Source organism: Equus quagga, chromosome 9, assembly GCF_021613505.1.
Source record: "Equus quagga isolate Etosha38 chromosome 9, UCLA_HA_Equagga_1.0, whole genome shotgun sequence".
Classification (NCBI taxonomy): domain Eukaryota; kingdom Metazoa; phylum Chordata; class Mammalia; order Perissodactyla; family Equidae; genus Equus; species Equus quagga.
The window spans coordinates 58,494,339-58,515,577 of NC_060275.1; the positions used below are offsets into that span (position 1 = coordinate 58,494,339).

Below are 21,239 nucleotides of genomic sequence, written 5' to 3' on the forward strand. Positions count from 1 at the left end.
AGATGTGCTATTCAATTTACAAACGAATTGCTCATCAGAGAATGCAGTCTTCTAAAAGTCTTCTAAAAGTGCTTATCAGTTCTAGAAAATAATCTTAAACAGTGTAAATATTCTACTTTAAATGTTACTTATGAACCCTACAAATTTGAAAAACATCTCCTTTTTTTCTAATAGTCTAACGAATGGATAAGTGCAGTTTATATTACCACGTAATCCAAATTAGAATAGTTATGAATAAATGGTATTTAGACTAAGGAGATTTTACAATTGTACAATTTCCATTTTCTTTAATGGAAATTAGCTTAATATGTGGCTTTTCAAAGTCAAATTCTAGTACAGAATTAAACCTCTTCAACTCTCAATGTAACATAATTTGTTTCTTCTGTTTCAAATAAGAAGACCTCTCCAGTGCATAGAAGTCACAAACATTCGGTGAATCATAGTGTATACCAAGCACAATGCTTCCTTTTGCAAGGGGAATGAGTGGAGTAAGACTGGATTTCTGCCCTGAAGGGGAGAGTGCCCAGGGCAATAATTAGAATGAAATTGTACAGAAATTCACATATAGAGAACTGTACAAAGCCCTGGCAGCATGAAGGAAGGAGTGGGCGGATAAACAAACGGAAGAATGTTATCTGCTTTGTTACGATGCAGCAGGAGAGGGCCGTTTTGTTTAAGAAAGAGTGAGAGCCTGGGTCATAGGAAACGAAGTTACAGGGATGGTTAGAGAAAATGCAAAGAGAAGAAAATTAACTCCCGGAGGGAAAGGCTTCCAAAAAAGTGGGATTTGGAGGGGGCCCTGGGGGCTTGTGTTCTGAGAATCCAGTTTGTCACCAGGTCTGTTTGGAGTCCCAAAATAAACCCCTTCATAAGATGATTAGATAATTTGCACATGATGGTCACTCAAGAATTACAAGTATTATAAATTGCATAGCCTGAAGTTTCAGGGGACCCTTTTTTTTTTACTAGAATGTGGTTTTTCATTTAGTTTTTGCAAAATCGGGATCCCTTTTTTGAAATTTGCTAGAGGAAAGAAGCTAAATGAAGGTACCCAGGCTCTCCTGGAGAACTGGCACAGTTTTTTGTTAGAGCAAACTGGAGGCTGGTTCCGCCAGTGAAGTCTGCATCGCAGCCAGCCCGCCTCTGCAGCAGGCACCCGCTCAGAGAAGGCAGTGGGGGGACTGATCTGCAGGCAGCAGAGTGCTTAGAACGTTGAGAGTATTGGAGATAGATTCTCAAGGAAGAAACCTTCGCTCTTTTTCTTCTGAATGGCCATTTCAGTACTCAAGTTCTGTTACAGAACGTGCTGATGACGGAATTATGCTCCAAGTGGAGGGCCTTGTTGCTGCGTGCCCCTTGCAAGGCAGGTTTCCAATTCCTCTTCTTCATTAGCATGGATTTATGGCACGTTGATCCACACAGTCTATGGAAATCTGCCATTAGCGGAGGGCTCCTTACTCTAAGAATATTCCTGTGTACCTTATAAGCACTGTGGGACGTGCTTAACAGAAATCACCTGAATTTTCACAACATCCTATGAAATGGGCATTGTTATTCCATTTTACAGATCAGCAAACTGAGACTTAAAAGACAGGGTGAGGAGTTTTGCCAAGTCACCAAGGGAGTAAGTTATCTAGTTGAGGCTTGACTCTAAGTCTTTCTGATTCCAAAGAGCATGCTTTTAACATTATTCTGTATTGCCTCCAAAAAAATGCTATGATAAAAATGAAAGGATTCGCACGTGTCTTTTTCAAATAGTATACTCCAATCATGCATTGAAAATATTTTTGTCTATACACATTTTATGCCTGCAGATTTTCTCAGTGAAATTTCTCAGAGAGTTAACAAACTCCTGGATTAGTAAATGACACCCTGATACGTGTTTTCCCTTTTTTCTTTGTTGTCATCCATTGGAAGCTCGTGAGGTTAGACTGCTCCAGAGGGCATGCACCCAGCTGTTACATGCCCTGCTCCCCCATAAGGATTATGTCAGAGGGCAACGAGCGGTGTCAGACACAGCGACTCGCTTCTCTTCGCTGTCAGCATCATCAAGTCCCACATCTCTTGTGGACTGTTACAAGCTTCCAAAAGTAGAGCTTCTGCACATACTTCCAAAAGGCCTCCTCTGGAGTTTTTCTTTGATGCCTTATGCCGTGACCTCCCCTCCGTATGCCCTGGCTGTATCCCCTGGCACTGGGGGCCTCCTTGCTTGAGGACTTTTTGTTGTGTAGCCATAGTGGCAGCTGCAGAAAGAGCCACTTCTCTGTAAGTTTCCCTCCATAAATAACACTAATTATTGGAAAGCTATTTTCTTGTCAATGTGAAGTCGTGGCAGTGTTGAGGTAGACATTAGAAATGCACTCTGAGATGGTCATACTTCCACACTAAAAACTACCAAATTCCTGGCACAATGAAAAGTGTCTTCTCACTTATAGCACGCAATCCCCTGGCAGTGCTGAGGAGAACACATAAATACTGACAGCCGTGTGACACCTGACTGCCTTTGCACTCAGTACCATGTAATGTGTGGTGTCCTGACGAAGCAGGTGCAGCAGATGTGGGCCCCGAGGTGTGGCGTGCAGTGCTGTCTATAAGATGGGGCATTGCAGCTTCAAGCCTGCGGCACTTGCCCAGAGACGGGAGGGTGAATGGACCACCTTTAGAAAATGAGAAAGTATTAGGTCAGCATAATTCCTTCCACCAATGTTGAACCATCCTGGGAACATTCTTTCTTCATTCAATCAGCAATTTGTTTCTGGCATTCTATAATTTACCTACTTGACACCCTGTTAAAAGGAATTCGTTTTGAATGACAATGTCTCTAAAAGTTTAAGGACTGTACAAATTCGTTAAGCAGTTAGCCAACCTCATAGGTATGTCTCAAATATAAAGCCAATGATTTGCAAGGAAGCTTAGATTTTTATCTAGATGAACTTCCTCATTTTATAGAAAATTAATTCCAGAAAGGTTAAATAATTTACTCAGAGCCCATAATTATGTAGAAAGAATAACATTATTAATTGTCCATCCTGCTACAAGCAGGCTGAAATGTGTAGATGAATTATTGCAAATGGAGAAGACTACATGTGTTTCCAGTAGACCTTTTCCTAATATCCACTTTATTGCCCACGGATGTTCCTTCAAACATTTGTTTGGCTGTGAATGCAAAGGTACGATTTTAGAAATTCGGGAGAAAGGTCGTACTTGTTCTTGTCCACTCTGAAATGGGCTGTAACTCTCTGGTTGCGTCCCCTCCCTCGGCCTCGCCCACACCATTCTCTCCTGACGACTGGTCCGGCGGTTCACAGCGGTGCCCACGGACAGGGCTGGCACGCTGACTTCTTCCCCTGAAGGCGTTCGGCTTCCCCTGCATATGCTTTAGATGGCGGCAGAGTGGGATGAGTCTAGGCAAAGGTTGACTGAAACACACATTAGTTAAGAATTTAAATAAAAACCTATTTAAAATGTGGATGACTTGATTCTTGTGGGGTAGTTTGCTGCATAACTAAAAGAAGCATGACATAATTTGCCTCAGTAGTCTATGTGTCCTCTCCTTTACAACCTGCAATCCTGTCCACTCTCAAATCAGCTGCCAAGCCTAGGTCCCCAGCAGAAGCACGCTGTTGACGCCCTGCTGGAATGCGTTTGGCATTAGGACTTCCTGCAGCCGGCCTACAGGAATGCACTAGTGGATGATGTGTAGCATGATGTGTGATCTCTGACATTCCTTATAATTCTTCTGTTCTCATCTCCTTTTTTTCCTCTCTATTTCAATTACTTTGAGCAGCATCAAGAAAAAATTACCAATCCACCAAAATGAGTAAGTCCCCCTGTGAAGCCATGAAATGCTTGCTCTACATGGTGCCATTTCATGCTTCTGCATCCTAAACTCTGGCCATTTTCTCCTCTGGGAAAAATGTCAAGTTTAGGTGTCGATAGCTCTCATTACTGACTAATCACTAGAATATGAATTGGAAAAGCTAACAAAACCTGAGTTGACAGTTTGTTTATAGAAAGAGCTTTAAAAAAAAAGTGACAAGACGCTAACAACCCCACATTGCAAGGCCTGCGTACATGCACTGATTCTCATTTCCGTTTACCCCCCTTTTCCTTGCCCCTCACTCACGTCTCTCCTGGCCCCTTCCCGTTCTGACTCGGCTGCTCTGCCAACAGACTGGCGCACCCTGAGGGAAGCCTGCCGGACCTCGCCATGATGAACCTGACCGCCAGCCTGCAGGCGCCGGAGATGGGGAAGCCGGCAGAGCCTGGTGCGGAGAAGCTGGAGGGGTGCCCTGAGAAAGCTGAGAAGGCTGAGCTTGGGAAAGACAGTGAGGAGGAGGAGGAGGAGGAAGAGGAAGAGGAGGAGGCAGGGACGTCAGGTAATCTGCTCACTACCAGAAAATGCTGGCTGAGACTGAGCGAATGCAACACTGACTTACTCCAAATGGATATATATTTGACCAAGTTGTGAAATAAAAATTGGGGTGTGTTTTATTTATTTCGGTTGCTGGAGTCATAACACTCCTGTTCCAACAATTTTCTTTTACTTCTGACTTAGAAGAAGAGAGCAGATGGCTGGTTATAACTATGGATCCACCAGTGGTGATCCTGGCGAGATGCCGGAGGGCTGGCAGTTACCCAATACCCAGTCAGAAAGCTGAGGCCGGGCAGAGCAGAAACAGCAGCTGTGTAGAATTTCTGAAAGTTCTAGACGTGGCCTTTTCAAACACATCCTTGAAGAAATCATTCTGAGGCTTTCCAGGAAACTGATCATTAAGAATATATTTCTAGTTCTGTTCTTGTGTTTTAGGACATAGGAACCAGAGGAGAAAATGAGCAATTGGATAATGATCATTTCTAGCCAACTCCTAGAGATTTTTTTGTTGTAATTGTTATTTTAGGTTTTCCCCTCTTTGTTCTTTAGGCTCGTCTTTCCTATATTTATTCACAGGCTTGAAATTAATGTTTTAAGAGGGCCTGATGAGAATTAGATGTCCTTGGTGATCAGGACACATTATCTGACAGAGAGTATAAAAGGTGAAGAGTTTCATCTGTTTGGCAATTCCCAGAAAGTCAGGGAGGAAGCAGAGAGCATGGCCTTTGGGGGCGTTGTCCTGGGGCTGCCACAGTGAGATGCTGTGCTTGTCTTTGCTGGTGCTCTGTGCTTTACAAAGTGGACAATAAAAGAGCAGCGTGAGGTGGAAGATCCCTGCCAAAGGCAAGCTCCCCAAAGCTGGCCTCCTTTGCCATCATTTCAGAAGACCTCAGGAGAGGCCCAGAAGTGCTCTCTCCGTGTCTGAGCATCATGGTTCCTCAGTGAGATGGGAGAACCCAGCTCTGCAGGACTGAGGACTCAGGCCTGGGACTTTGCTACACTCCTTGAAGACAGGTTTGGAGCTGTACTAATAGGATCTCATGGAAAACTGGACTGCACCTTCTCCTTGCACTCCCTCTTGTACCTGCCACCCACACCTCCAAAGTGTGCTCAGTTATGAACTGAATCTTTGTACAGATATCTGAGCCATTTTGTAAATAAGCATTTTTCACAATAACTAAAACCTTACTTAAACTTTCAGAACCAAGCACAGTGACTGTTCCAACCACCCAGCCATGTAAAGAAGCTACTGAGAGACACTGGGGTCCTATCTGCCTGGGCTTCTGAGCCTTTGTTGACAGATGTGGTGGTGTGCTGATTCCACAAAACAGCCCTCTCATGACTGTCCTTCAGATTAACCAGGACGGTCCTTCCAGACAGAAGCATGAGGCTAGTCTACAAAATAAGACTCCCTAGCACAAGGGGGAAAGAAGAAAATTATTAACTCAATTAAAAGTTATGATTAAGAGGCAGCCCTGATGGCCTAGTAGTTAAAGTTCCGCGCTCACTGGTTCAGCGGCCCTGGTTCGCTTCCTGGGTGTGGAACCACACCACCCGTCTGTCAGGAGCCAGGCTGTGGTGGCAGCTCACACAGTAGAACTAGAGCAACTTACAACTAGGACACACAGCCATGCACTGGAGCTTTGGGGAGGAAACAAAGAGTTATGATTAAAATGAGTGTGATCACATTTCGTGAACTGAGACGAGTCGTTCAGATCCTCAGTGTTCATTTTCAGTTGCAACAAGGAGCCAGCCCTTCCTGCCTGGCTCACTCTTCCAAGGTGACTGGTGAGCTTGAGCCTCCCCCTAGTTAAAGAAAACTGACACTTCTGCAAGCACTGTTTTGGCAAGAAAAATGTCATTTAGAGGGAGCTCAGTTACTTAATCTTCTCAGGAAATTAGGGCAGTATAGCTCAGCCTTCAGAGTAAATAAGATCAAAATTATTCTTCACACTAATTTAATTAAAAGGTGGATAAAAGTAGCCTTGTTCCTCAGAGTCTGAGTGTGTGATGTCCAAGTCATCATCATGCTGTGGGCTTCTTAGACTCCCCTGCCTCCAAATGTTGGTATTCTTAGAATTCTTCCACTACTGTTATTTTGCAGCATCTCGTTCCAATCCAAATGCTATGAGATATGCTTTAAATAATAATAATTTAAAAAAACACCTTTTGATGCTCTTTGGTGAATTTCCTATTTTGCAGATTTAAGGAACAAATGGCACCTGGTGATTGACCGCCTTACTGTGCTCTTCTTAAAATTCCTGGAGTATTTTCACAAGCTGCAGGTGTTCATGTGGTGGATTTTGGAGTTGCATATCATCAAAATCGTTTCATCGTACATTATCTGGGTTTCTGTGAAAGAGGCAAGTGCACGTTTGCTGTATCGTCAGGCCAAACAGAGCCACAGTAGGTCATCATTTTCCTTTTCCCACTGTCCATGGTTTTTTTTTTAAGTGTAATTCCCATTACATTAGAACACCGAGGTTCTAAGATAGGCGCATACACTTTGTCATACAGAAAACCAAAGGGTGGGTGTCCTGAGAAGAGGGGAGCATAGTGGAGAAGGGGGCTCCTGGCTCACTTGCTGACTGGCTTGGTCACAGTGCACGGGTTCTTTCTTTTCATCCAGCCTTTATTGAAGTGCGTGAGAGCAGGTGCCGGTCTGACTGCACATGGGAGTCTGTCTCTGCAAATTCTTCTGAGGAAATCAGTAACATTCCAGTGTGTGTTACCAAGGAAACTCAGGTTCCAAAATTTAGTAAAATCTTTAGTGGAGTTCACTCTGTTTATTACTGGTTTTTTTCAGACAAGGCACACAGTCTTTCAACATTGTAATTGCACTTCTGCTTTCTCATCTGGAAAGAGGAGAGTCATCATTCAGCCAGTAATTATTTGATGTTCACTGTGGAGAGATTAGCGTTCTTTCAATTTATCAGCAAATAATTTTCACATACTTCTAATGTCCCTGGACTATTTGTGAGTTGGTGACAATTCAAAGAGTCTGTGCCCACTAAAAATTAAGTCAGGGAACCACTGCCAATAATTTTCAAAAAGTTAAATAACAACATAATGTTACAACTATAATACTATAAACCCCAAAAGTTTCACAAGTAGGTAACTAAGGGATAAACCTTAATTTAAATGCTCCAGTCTAAACCGGAGCTTTCTCCCATTTCGTACAAATCATCTGAAATGGATGGGGGACCATTGCCAGGTGGGAACAAAGCAGAAACCACTCTCCCTGTGGGACTGGTGGCAGAAAATGACATATGCTCCACTGTTAAGTAACCAAGTCCATACCTTAATCAGAACTGCAATCTACCCTATATGTATATTAGTTGAAAACGAAAGAGCTTAAGCATTTTAACTGTACAGGTGAACTGACCAATTCGGACAGAATCTGAGGGTCAGAATATTAAGGAGCAATGAAATTAAGATTAAGAACAAGAGAAGGCATTTGGCTAAAAATGAGCAAATGCCGTTTGTAAATTAACCAAATCTGATGTCCAGATGATTGTGACGGCATGAGAAGTTGTGTTGCAGAGTTGTGGAGGCGTATTAAGGCAATTTGATGATGGGAGTGTTAAATGAAAGAGAAATGAGCGCTATTAGGGCACAGAAAGTCCACTCTCAGTGATCCATCCTAAAGAGTTCAGAAAGACAAAGAGGTGTTCAGTGACACCACTCTCTTACAAATCCTAAACAAAAGGCAGACATAGTTTTTTTAAAATCATCTTTAATGAGCCTCGAGAATATCTTGTTAATAGGCTGTCAAGACAGTAAAGTCTCATGACCTATTCATCCTATTACACTATTAGAAAAATGGCTTTTGATCGCATATGAGCAATTCCTTCTCTATGATCCACACATTGTGCAGACTTCTGGAATTTTCATTCCTAATTCCAACTCTCTCCTCTATAACTTTAAAGCATGTCAGAGACTCATGAATCAGAGCAATTGTGCTCCTGCTGCTACTTGCATCTGCCGGAATCCCATTGTTGTACGATGGTTTCACCCCCATGTGTATCCCCCGAGTTCCATATGATGTCATCCCACGCACCGAAAAGGTTTCCTCACCCAAGCGGGAGTTACTGCAGGATCCTCGGATCCTGTCACCACTGAGGTCTGTCCCCTCCCTACACTGACTTTGGACTCTGGACTCCAGTCAACATGTTCACAGCTAACTCTTATTAACGTCCTTGGAGCACTGAGTGATGGGAACATGTGGGGCGTAATTATAAAAACAACTTTATTTCAGGTCTCTACTGTCGCTGTAAAATGTATTCCAGAGGGAAACTTTTCTCCATGCTCCTGAGTGCAAAACACTTTCTTATCATTCCTAGGACATGGAAAGTCCTCTAGTTACCGTAAATAGCAAGCAAAAGCTCACTTCATTAATTAAAATTGTCCAGCCACAGGAAAGAATCAAAACTCTGCTCTCTTACCCAGCTAGAACCATGTCCTCTTCTGGCTGCTTCTTTCTTTCTCCCATTTATCTCCCTTCCCTGCCTCCCCTGCTCCGGTGAACTAACGTCTGTTACCAGACTCCCGGCGAGTGGGTGAGGTGAGAATGGGGGATATTCTGATTTGACTTTTGCTATCATAGGATGGCCTCACACTCTGGGCTGGCAGCCGATTAAACCTACCTTTGTCTCATGGAGGCTCCTCTTCAGGGGCCCCAGCAGCACCTCTGGGGCTGTGACCCATCAGGCAGCCCTGGGTTCCCAGCATCCTCTCCTCCTGGACCCTTTCTGGTGAAGCCCCATCACCCTGGCAGGCAGTCCCCTTGAGCAGTACTCAGAAGAGCTTCTGAGGCTCTCTGCCTCCCACATCAGGTCCAAGGGCAACATTTACACAGCCTCTGTCCTACTGGAGCTCCTGGATCCCAGTGAAGCCGCCCACTGTGTTCTGCCACCACAGCGGCCGAGGTCTCCTTGCCAGCTGGATTTTCTGGGTAGAAGTTGCACACCAGTACACAAACTCTGTGCCCAAACTCCAGGATGCACACGCTGAGATCTCGGAGTGGTCCTACTTGAAGCTCCTCACTTGGGGCTTTGGGTGGAGAATGTTGCATCCCTTTCTCCCCACCCCATTGTCTTGTGGTGGGGATAGACAGAAGCACCTCTCTATGAAGAAATCACTTCGCGCTCCCTCCTGTAATCCTCACTGTCTTGACTCATTTGTATCCTCCTGGAGGACTTTAAAGACCCCTAAATGGTTTCTGATGAACTGTTTTGAACTTTCCACATGGGTGGCTAGCACCTCGTTGTGGAAGCTTCTATCTCCGTCTCTTCTAACCTGGTGCCTCACGGCACTTTGATTTGACCCCTTTCTCGACCCAGTACAGTAGGGGAAGAGAGACAAGCACTGACTCTTGTGTTTGGTTCCTGGAAGGAGCCATATGACAATCCAGTGTGTAACGTGTCTGAATTTTATCTGATTATAACAAAGGCGCACGTGCCGCCGTTCGCATCAGGGTGCCTGTGTTGCACAGTTCCGGGGACACTGTTCACCCATGACCAGCAGCCCCCAAGGTTGTGCACCTCTCAGCTGCTGATTTATACCTGCAGGGGCCTCTGTGCTTTGGAGGCTTGACTCATCCCCAACTGGAGAAGCCCGTCAGCAAGGGCAGGTGCTACATATATTTGCCATTAATAGCTTATTAATTTTGATTAACACAAGAAATATCCTTTCTCAAAAATTGCTGATCAATAAAGGGCAAAATGAGAACAAAGTAATATCCGCAGTTAAATCTTAAGAGGTGTGGCCACCTGCTTTGGGTTCAAACCATCCCCATCCAAGGCCCTCAGGAAGGGTGCTTGTTTTCACAAACATTCAGGGTGATTTCTTCCGAAAATATTAAACCTTTCAAAGGTTATCGTCCTGGGCATCTGAGGAAGAGGAGCCTACTGGGGAAGAATTTGTCACAGAAACCTTTCTCTTATGTCGGCATGTGTTACTCAGAGCAACGCCACTTTGGAATGACCTAGATTTAAAAGTATATGTAACATTCTCTTCTCCTTTTTTATATGCAGCTATGTTTCTAATTTCAAAAGCTTCCTAGAGAGCTCTGTGAGATCACGTTATTCCTTGAGGAAGGAGGTCATGCCTCATTTCTTTCAGTATCCTCAGAAACTCCCAGAGGGCTGGCCAATTGTGGAAGCCCAATAAATACTGACTGAGGGAAGGAAGTAAACAGAAGAACTCTGCGAACTTGAGATTTCTCCTAGAAATCAGTTGCTGTTTCATTATTATTACAACTTTCTCTCTCGCTGAGCATTCATTTAGCCTTTATCATGTACTTGCCATAAATTACAATCAACTGAATGCTTCCACTGTGCTTGGTGCCAGCGTGCGAGCATGACAGACACAGGTCCTGTCTCAGCTCGCAGTCTGATGGCCATGGCTGGTAAATAAAAGCAAAAGACACTTGAAGAGCTGGGTTAGAGGTGTCCCCAGGAAGCTCTGGGTGCACAAGGAGGGGGCACTCCTGTGAGTGGTTGCACTGGGTGGGTGAACATTGAAGCTGTGGGTGCTCTGAGGGAGAGAGGGAGGCCGGGGAGCCACAGTGCCCAGAGGCTCCTCTCTTAAGATAGTAACCTCAAGAATAATAAGAATCACCTGGTCACTTGTTATATACGTGGACGACCAGGTATTTCCCTAGAAATCCCCAAGCATCAGGTATTGGTTGGGGCCCAGGTATTTGTCTCTTTGATTTTAATGTACATTCCACAAGATTTCTGTCATCAGCGAAATGATGAGACCCTCATGAGCCATGTTTGCATGGAACGAAGTGTCACACTTGTCTGAGCGCCAGTTTTCCTATTTGTAGAATGATGAAAGTAAGAATGCCCACCTCACGGAGGTTTTTCAGTCCTTATCTTACTTGAGTCTCTCCGACGTTGGATGTCGGTGATGTGAGCATTTGTTCCCAGGTCAGCACGCGCTTCTGGCCCTCTGCTGCCAGGGTCCTCGCTTTTCTTCTCATTCCTGGGCTGCTGCTCCTCTGCCAGCTCCTCTCCAGGGTTCTCCAGTTCTATCCACAGCCCCTTTTGTGATTCCAGACCCTCCATGGGTGCCCTCCTCCTCTCCTGTGGTTTACTTGCGGTCCACACGCTGTGGGTCAGAAGTCTGTATCATCGGTCCAGTCCTCTCTTTGAGCTGCAGACCTGGGCATCTGAACATGACCTCACTTCTTGCATGTCCGCAAAGCACCTTTACCTAAATATCTCTAAAACTAAGCTCCCACCTCTACTTCGTTTCCTTTTAGAGCACTCTAACAGATTCCCAGGTCTGCTGGAAGGAGAAAATTTTTCCTTCTTCCAATATGTATTCCATCATGTGGCCAGAATCATCTTCCCAGAGTGTAAATATGATCATGATAATCCTCTACTTGAAAACTTTCAACAGCTCTCTCATCCTCACAATCCCATGATATAAGACCCTTATCATCTGGCCCTGGACCACTTCGCCATTTCCTTCCCAGACACCCTGACCACTTGGTGGATTTCAGAGTCCTCCAAATGGACTCAGATCATAGTGCTCTCATGTTGGCCTCTAGCTGCCCCAAGGATGTCCACACCATGCTGTCCCTTGCCTGTAGGGCCTTGGACCTGCAGTCCCTCTGCCTGGCTCACTCCTGTCTGCATGGCAGGTACTCTGGGCAACCTTCCCTGACCCTGGCTGAGAGGACCAGCTGTGCGGCCCCGTGCGCCTTGGCCCAGCCCAGGCCGGCAGGGCTCGTCCTCCATCATATGGCCAGGCTCTTCATGCAGCTCTCACCAGCACTGCCCCAGTATTTCTGGAGGGGAAGGATCCACTTGGGATATGTCATCTTGAACCTAGTTTGGACTTGATAAAAGATATTATCTTTTCTTCTCTTTCTCTATCACTCAAAAAACTGAAAGTTCTATGTAAATTTATTGTACTGTTTTTATACTCACTGCCTTACATACATAATAAAAGACATAACAAAGAGACTTAATTTCAGAATATCTTTAATGGGAGTTGCTTTTTAACATGCCAATTAGCATGACACTTGCCAATGACTGAGGAGGAGAATTCACCCAGCTAACCAAAATATGTGCTTGTGAGTGCTTTATAGTTTACAGGGTACTTCCCTGTACAGTATTTCTTTCATCCTCAATTAATTCCATAAGGCAGCTCTTACTACCCTAATATTTCAGCACTTAATTCTCAGAGAGGTTCCTTGCCTTGGACAGTGACAAGCAATTAAGTAGAAGAGTAGAAAGGTAACAAATGGCAGAACTAAATCCTGCCCTGGAGTGTTCACGTTTCGTGTTTATAGTTTTTGTAGGCCAAACAGGCACCTGTGCTTCTTACAGCCCACAGTGTGTAGCACGTGCTACATGTTCAATTTTATCAGTTGAGTGCATGCTGTTATTTGCACCTGATAATATTAAATCTTCCTAGGATATTCTTTTAACACTATGTAGAATAAATGGACATTTTCCATGGCTGAAGAAGATGGTGGTGCTTCTATACCGTTCAATGAACTGTTAGCTATGGAGAACTGTCAGAAGTGACTGGACACTTCATCTGATCAACAAACACACACAGTCTAAACCCAGTTGAAGTCATTGCCTTCCCTCTGGGCACCTGCCCTGAATCCAGATCCTATCGCAGTAGTGGCCCTGTCATCCGCTCAAGGCTCTGGCTCCCAAGCCAGAAACCTGGGAGGCATTCCTTACACTGTCTCCCTTACCACTCCCCACTTCCAAGCCAGTCACCAAATCCTGCTATTTTTGCTTCCCATCTCCAATCCACGGTTCCCCCGATCTCTGCCCTACTGCCCGAGCTGGGGCCCTTGTCATTGAGCTGCTAGGTCATTGCAGCACCTGGGAACTGGCCCCCTGACCTCTGGTCTAACCCCCATTGGTACACCTCCATTCTTCATGACACTTACCTAAATAAAATGCCAATCTTTCTTTAAGATTTCCCAGTGTAAATCCCTTCAGTGGCTCTCAATTTTCTGCAGAAGGGGCTCATGGGCCATAGCATGATTTAAAGGGGTCCACCACAATGTGGCTCCCAGCTGCATCTCCAGCCACACTTGCTTCTGCAGTTCACTGCTTTCAACTCTAGAATTGCTAATTGTTGGGGGTCACCTCTTCCCACCACTCTACTTCCTCCTTTCCTGTCTTTTCTCATATCCTTTACCTGGAATGCACTTTTCACCTTTCTTGGCCTGGATAATTTTATGCATCCTTCAAGCCTCAGACCAGACAACGTGTCTTCCAGGAACTGCTGCTGGAAGCTCCAGATTGGGACAAGCACCCTTCTGGATAATCTCACAGGAGCCTGTTCACATCTCTAGTTTAGCCAATGCTACGTTATATTGACATCATCTGGTTATACATCTGTCCGCCACCCAAGACCTATCTTAGTACCCCTACACTAGAGCAATGCCTTGCACACGTGAGGAACTCAGTCAGCCTTTGCCGAACTGAGCTGCACTGAATAAACCAAGTTGCCACATTTTGTGGGTGTTATGCTGTGTTACGTATTCTTGTCCCCATTTCTCATTTTATGTTTTCAGGTGTCTCTGTTCAACTATGTATTTTTGATTTCTTGGGCTTTTGCTCTGCCATACGCCAAGCTACGCCGTCTGGCTTCAAGTGTCTGCACTGTCTGGACGTGTGTGATCATCGTCTGCAAAATGTTGTACCAGCTGCAAACCATTAAGCCTGAGAACTTTTCTGTTAACTGTTCCTTGGTGAGCCTCAGATGGGGAAGCTCCTTGACTGGCCTTTAGCCAAGTGAGGCAGATAGGGGGGATCCTGCCTCTGCAAGCATGTTCTCTCTGGCCTTTACGTCACTAGTCTCACCCTTAAGTCACGAGTCTCTTCTCATGCTGAGATTCCACCTTCCCATCCCCTCCCATGTCCATTTGCTCAAAGCTCAAGGAGAATAATCTGAACTCTTCTAATCCATGGAGCCATTTTTTACTCCCTTTTCTCTTCTTTTCAGCCAAATGAAAACCAAACGAATGTCCCCCTCCAGCAGTTGAACAAGTCACTGCTCTACAACGCTCCTATTGACCCGACAGAGTGGGTTGGCCTGAGGAAGTCCTCCCCTTTGCTGGTCTACCTGAGGGTAAAGTCTTCATCAAGCTTAGTTTGTGCCCCTGCACAGTTGCTGTCTGGAATCCATTCCTTGAGACCCCTAATATCACGTTGGAGGGAACCTCAGCTTCTTACGTGACATTTGGAATCACCTTCGAAACAAATGACTAAATCAGTATTGCATTGTGCTGAAAAGAAACTGATCAAGTAGTTTGAGATTAATTGAATAAAGTATGACAAATATATTAACTGGAACATTATAGACCCACTAAAAGATTGACGTAGATTGATAATATCAGACATTGAAAGATGCCCTAAATGTATTATTTTATTTTGAAAAAAGCAAATTTCAAATGCCGTGCATAGTATGATCTCTTTTAGACACAGAGGAAAAAAATTGAGTAAAATACTCCAAATGGTCAGTAGTGATTATTTCTGAGAAGTAGGTTTAGCATTACAAGAAATTTTAGCTGTCTAAATTTTGTTTCTCTACAAATTTTAATAAAGAGCATACATTACATTTAGAAGTAATCAAATAAAAAGAGCATATCTTTGAAGAAGGAACTCTGCAAACAGTTGTAACAAACATAATGAAAGCAATATACTTCAGGTATTCCACACTGTACTTTGATGGATAATCTGAGCAGTCTTAATAATATTATTCTGACAATGCACTTAAAAATAAAAGATTTATGCTCAACACCAGGAATTTTTAAATGTATTAAGTGTCTCATTTTTCTTTGGCCGTGTAGCTTTCTAGTTTTTCCTCATATGGCAGATATCATTTGTAATGTACAAATAGTATCTAGCATAAAGAGCTGTTATAAGGATGAAACAAACTTATATTTGAAAAGGGTGATTAGAATAGTGTCTGGTCCATATGGTTCCATAAATGTTAACTAGTTTATTATCCTCACTATTACTATTATTATTTTATTGTCCTCAGCATGCTCTCTAGCCAGATTTTGGAGGCGTACAAAAATTTCCCCTCTAACGTGGATCCCACACTTCCAGCTTAGTCTCTTTGCACGGGTGTCCTTGTAGAATGCTGTAGAAGTGTTTTGTCCTTCTAGTTGCACATAGGCTGGCCCATTCTCCCAAAGTCACTGGACACAGCTGCCCAGTACAGAAATAGGAACATGCATCACCAGTCTTTTGTCTGGAGATTCCAGACCCTGTAATCATAGAAATGAGCCAGACTTGCATAGTGGAGATAACTCTACCCTTGTTATCTTAGAACAGAGAAAGTGAACAAGGAAGTGAATTCAAGGCTCATATTTTATAGAGGAGGGATTTTTATAAAGCATTGTCCTTTTAGACATCAAGAATGGAATAAAATGATTTATTATGAGGATTGCTTAAAATTACCGTGTCCTAAAGCTTTTGGCTTCACACAACTATGTTCTCTTGCTTCGTAGAATAACCTCCTGATGCTGGCCATTCTGGCCTTCGAGGTTACAATTTACCGCCATCAGGAATACTATCGAGGTCGGAACAATCTCACAGCCCCCGTGTCTAAAACCATCTTTCACGACATTACAAGGCTCCATCTAGATGATGGACTTATTAATTGTGCCAAGTATTTCATAAATTACTTCTTCTACAAGTTTGGCCTAGAGGTAAGTTTCCTTGTTGATGTGTTTTCTTTCTCATTTCTGTGAAAATTCCAGTAGCTGCTTTTGGCCAGTTGGCCACAGGAGCTTCACTGTGCATCTCCATGCCGTGATTTCTGTCTTCTCGGGATCAGCGGGAGGAGAGCCCTGAAGGGTTAACCTGGCCTGGTTGACAGTCTTCCAAGACCAGGTGCCATCGCCCCCGCTCTGCAGTGGTGAACTGGGCCACTCTGCATCTCTGTGATCTTACGGATGCGTGGTTATTACTTGACATTTTAACTGGTTTCCTATTAAGAATAAAATGTTGCTAATCTTCTTTCTGTTTTATGCATTCCGAAAGTGTAACCTTAGCCAAATGGACTGTTAGGACGTGCAATGGCGTGGTGGAGCCCGCCCTTTAATAGAGTATATTTGGAACACTGATGTTTCATGAAGAGATCGTAGCTGGAGTTCTCAGCACCATCTGAAGTGGTTCTTAGTGACCTAGTCATTTGTACAGTATGGCTGTCCTCACAATGAAAGACACCCAAAAGAGGCAAGACTTGGCAAACATAAGCAGAGACCTGCCCTCAGGGCTGACAGCTGACGCCACTCCCCTTCCCTGAAACTCAATTTTTGTGCCTCTTTTCCTCCTCATGCAGACCTGTTTCCTAATGTCAGTGAACGTCATTGGGCAGCGAATGGACTTCTATGCCATGATTCACGCCTGCTGGTTGATCGCTGTCTTATATCGACGCAGAAGAAAAGCCATTGCGGAGATCTGGCCCAAGTACTGCTGCTTCCTGGCCTGCATCATCACGTTCCAGTACTTCATCTGCATTGGCATCCCTCCAGCCCCTTGCAGAGGTGAGCGGCTTCCTCCCGGAGCCAGCTGCTCTTACCCCCAGCCCCTCCAGCGTGGGCGGTCAAGCGAAGGGCAGTGAACAAGGGTATTGATCTTGCTCTCCACCACTCCCCTCCCTGCAGATTACCCGTGGAGATTCAAGGGTGCCAGCTTCAACGACAACATCATTAAGTGGCTGTACTTCCCAGACTTCATTGTGCGGCCCAACCCCGTGTTTCTCGTCTGTAAGTGCTGCGGCCCCAGGGCCGCGGGGCGCTGCTGGTGCTGCTGCATTTGCTAATTCGTCTTCGTGTGCTGTGCTTTAGCCCCTCTGCTTCCTCACCGCACTTTCTGACCACGCGAAGGCTTATCTTGATGCGTTAGCATCACAAGTCGTTAATGGCTTCTTCTTGCTCTATTACATTTGCCAAATTAATAAATAAACATTGGAAATACCGTATTCACTTTCATAATTTCACCTCCCAACACACACCCACCCTCCGCTCCCCACTCATACCTCTACACACCCACCTTCTAGAAGGCAGACTGGAGAGGCAGGCCTTGTATTCTGTGAAGCAGTTGTTTCTGGTTGCCACCATAGACAGACTGAACCTACAGATAAGCCTGTGTCGGCGAAGAAGATACTGCCCAAACTGCAGATGCTCTAGAGCTGGGCTGCAGCCCCCAGCCCTGCCGAGGGCAGGCTAATGATCCACCGGTTGCAGCAGCCCCACCTATAGAGTGTGCTGGGTGCTCTGAAAACCAGGGAGTGATTGTGCTGAATTCAGGTTTAATTTAAAAAACAATGAAGCCACGTGGTGCTGGAGGCTGCCAGCTCGGCTGGTGGACTACGTAAGGCCTGTTCTGGGCAGTCGGACGCGAGGACAGCTCCACCAGACTCTCTGCTCCCACGATCACCCCACCATCTCCCCCTGCCCTCACCAAGCCTTCACTGCGGTGTCTGCTCTGGGAAGAGGCTTTAGTGGGGAAAGTGCTCAAAGGGCCTCCTCAGAACTTTGGTGGGAGGTAAATGCAAATAAACATTATCATATAAGCGAGTCCTGGAGACTGGTAATTGCACCTGATACTTTCAGTCACCACTGTGCAGACAGAATCCAGGGGCTCTCACACTAGGAGCACCAGGATGTCTGTGGTCCCTCCTGCATCACCCATGGTGGGGAAGGTGGACTTGGCCCCGACATTGGAATCCGGGAAGAATTGCCCTATGAACTTTGGGAACACGACTCCCTTAGGAGCTCATACCATGTGAGGACTCTTTTTTACATTGTGTAAACCCAGAAGATGAGAAGGTGGTTTAATTCTGTCTCTGTCTTGCCAGATGACTTCATGCTGCTTCTGTGTGCCTCCTTACAAAGGCAAATTTTTGAGGATGAAAATAAGGCTGCAGTGCGAATCATGGCGGGAGACAATGTCGAGATTTGCATGAACCTTGATGCAGCCTCTTTCAGCCAGCATAACCCTGTACCAGACTTCATTCACTGCAGGTAACGGTTGCACAGGTTTCAAAGCCACTTTGGTGTGTGTATCTCACTTAGAGTATCGACCTCTACTTCCAGTTTCTCTCTGCTAGTCTTGGGAAACTGATCAGCTGGTTGTACACGCTAAGCAATAAATGCAGACAGGCGGCTCAGTAGTCTAGAAGCCGAGACTCTGAATGAGAGTTCTGCTTCTGTATTTTCCAGCATTAACCAAATTTTTTGGCCTCAGTTTCCCTCCTCTTCTTCATACACAACTGACTTCGTGCCCATAATACTGCTTCCCGGCAATCCAGCAGAGATCCCTCATCTTTACCCTCTGTCTCTCCTCCCGTCCTCATCCCTCCTCCTCGTCCCCTCATCCTCCGTCCTTCCTCCTTATCCCCATATTCAGTGGACACCGAGGAGGACTGGTCCCCACAGCCCACCCTGTGCTGGCGCTCTCTCGAGCGGTCCCCTCCGTGGCTGTGTGTGGGCTCCCTTCCTAGCACCATTTCTGCCTTCCACTGCCCTCTGCAGTCTGGTGACAGCTGATCTTGGCAGTCTGCTCATCCCCTCCTCAGAGTTCATGTTTAAACCAAACTACATTTCTTGCTGTGCGTTCCTTCTGCCTGCTCTGGGTTCCTAAGTCCTCATCGTTTATTCGTCTGACGCCCACTTTGTGGAGGGCACTGCCATCTGCCTCTCCAGCCAGCTCTGCAGTCCTGTAGCGCCTTTAAGACTCAATTCAACCACCAGCAGTAGGAGTCTGACAAATGGGTCTGATTTTTTATGCCTCCTTTACCAGCCGTTTGTCTTTGGAGTAATTACCAAACCTCTCTGATCCTCCCTAGTTAGCATCCATCTTCTAGTACTGCTGTGAGGATCTGGTGAGTGGCTGCACATTCATGCACATTCATGCACAGTGTAGAGAAGGCTGTTTTGTACAAGCCAGTGGGACTCCCCACTGAAATTAGCTCTCTGATTCTGACCTCCTAGAGCATGGTATTTGCACGGTATTATTTTAAGAACCTATCTTACCCCCTCAGTCTAAGGGATAGGCAACTTAGGGCAGAATCCACTTCTCACTTATTTTTGTACTTGTCGCCATTCCCCAGCCATATGAACTGTTGGCCTCCAGTGCACATCACAGGGTTAACAGCCGGCGGCCACTGGGGGCTTCCTCTGTGCAGGCTGTGTTTCAGGCGCTCTGCGTGGATGCAGCATTTCACCCCAGTGACTGCCCTCTGAGTGGGAATATTACCCTCCCTCCTTCGTGGATGAGGAAACTGAGCAAGGGTTTGAACCCGGTCACTGCAGCTGCAAAGACTGCGTGGTGTGGAAGCATCCGCGCCTCTCGGCAGCGTAGGAGGCTCCATATACACTGAGTAAATAGTCCGTGAGTTTGCTTTGATGCTGTGCTATGTAGACTGGAAGATTCTTTCATGAATTGAGGACCATACTAAACACAGCAAGATTTCTGTTTTTACCTCTTCTCTGTGGTCCTAAGAGAAAAATCAGTCCAGCTCGCCCTTTTCCCTAAAGCAAAGGGAGAAAAATACATACTCAACCCTACACTGTATGAAGGGAAAACCACATACCCACTGGAAAGCTTTTTTGCACCACTGATTTTTAAAGCTGTATCTTTTTTAAATAGAATTATTTCAGGATTTTAGATCTGTTTCTCAATTAGGACTGTCAGAAAAGCGACCCCTCAGGGGTCACCTGGGAACTACCACAGCCGTGAGCAGGAAGCGGGTGACGGCTCTGCTGTGACACCGCCCGTTGTCCCACAGGCCCTCTCTGCGGCTGCATGCTCCCAGCGGCTCTGCGGAGCAGCCAGGGCGCCCGCGGGCTGTTCAGGGGCCTCCAGTCCTAGGTACAAGCCCCGAGGGCTCGCTCACCTGCCCAGGGGGCCTTGAGGCTGGTGTTACTAGTGTTTCCCATGCTATTCTCACAAGTTTAGGTTTATGATTTTCAAACCTACACAGGTTAAGTGCTGAGCAGTGGGGCCGGGGCTCCAGAGCAGGAATTAAGAACTGCAGGCAAGGAAGGGAAATTTATAGAAAGCACAGGGTGCACTAACACGCACATGTGCTTGCACACACATATACACACACACTCAAAAATGCCAGCAGCCCAATTCTACTGACTTCAGACCACACACGTGTTCCCATATTATGGCTACACTGAATCACTAACTCTGGTGATCCTGGGAGACTGAGAAATACTGACGTTTTATTCACTCTCCTTTGCGTACGAAGTCAAGGAAGGGTGTGATATATTTTAGGAAAGTATTCTGTAAAAACATTTAAAAGTATTGAGTATTTTACTCTAGAAAGAGTAAAGTTCGAAGGTTCACTTATCTGACAATGTACCTTTAAGGCACAACTCACCTCCCAACCATGCTGGATACTGTAGTGCATATTTTATCAAGAGATACTTATTAACTCTTACAAAGTAACTCCTTAGTCAAATAACTCACCCAGAATCGGTTCTCCTGTGCTTCTCCTCAAACCTGGGATGTGGAACAGTCAAAGCAAAATCTCCAAAACAAAGAAGCTCTAATTAAGCAAATACAGATGGGACTTGGCCTGTGGGTACCGCTGCCCCGGGGTCTCCGTGACCCCAGAGGGAGACTCCAGCAGCTGCAGTTTATGGACTGAGCCTGAATGCGGTCTCGCCTTCCGTCAGGAAGGTCATAGGGGAGGAGTGGCTCCCAAATAGGCATCCTGACTCCACCCAGGGACATGCAAAGACAGGGTATTGGAAAGATCCTCCAAACCTCCCACGCCCCCCTCCCCCCCACACTGTCACTGCGACGAGTTACTTCTCATCCCCAGGGAGACATTTCATCTCCAGTCTGTA

At 45.5% G+C, this 21,239-nt stretch overlaps 1 protein-coding gene across 4 annotated transcripts in view; it reads left to right on the top strand.

The window, feature by feature from the left end:
- The window catches only part of PIEZO2 (piezo type mechanosensitive ion channel component 2), a 418,746-nt gene that overhangs the window by 326,597 nt on the left and 70,910 nt on the right, over positions 1-21,239 (top strand). For all 4 annotated transcript variants that reach the window (XR_006889979.1, XM_046670819.1, XM_046670820.1 and 1 more), the window contains 8 exons: positions 4,174-4,379; positions 6,578-6,738; positions 13,935-14,111; positions 14,366-14,491; positions 15,879-16,079; positions 16,715-16,919; positions 17,040-17,141; positions 18,236-18,401. Coding sequence is in view for 3 of the 4 variants with exons in the window: in XM_046670819.1 (XP_046526775.1) it covers positions 4,174-4,379; positions 6,578-6,738; positions 13,935-14,111; positions 14,366-14,491; positions 15,879-16,079; positions 16,715-16,919; positions 17,040-17,141; positions 18,236-18,401 (1,344 nt within the window). In the remaining variant the exon portion in view is untranslated. The remainder of the gene's footprint in view (positions 1-4,173; positions 4,380-6,577; positions 6,739-13,934; positions 14,112-14,365; positions 14,492-15,878; positions 16,080-16,714; positions 16,920-17,039; positions 17,142-18,235; positions 18,402-21,239) is intronic.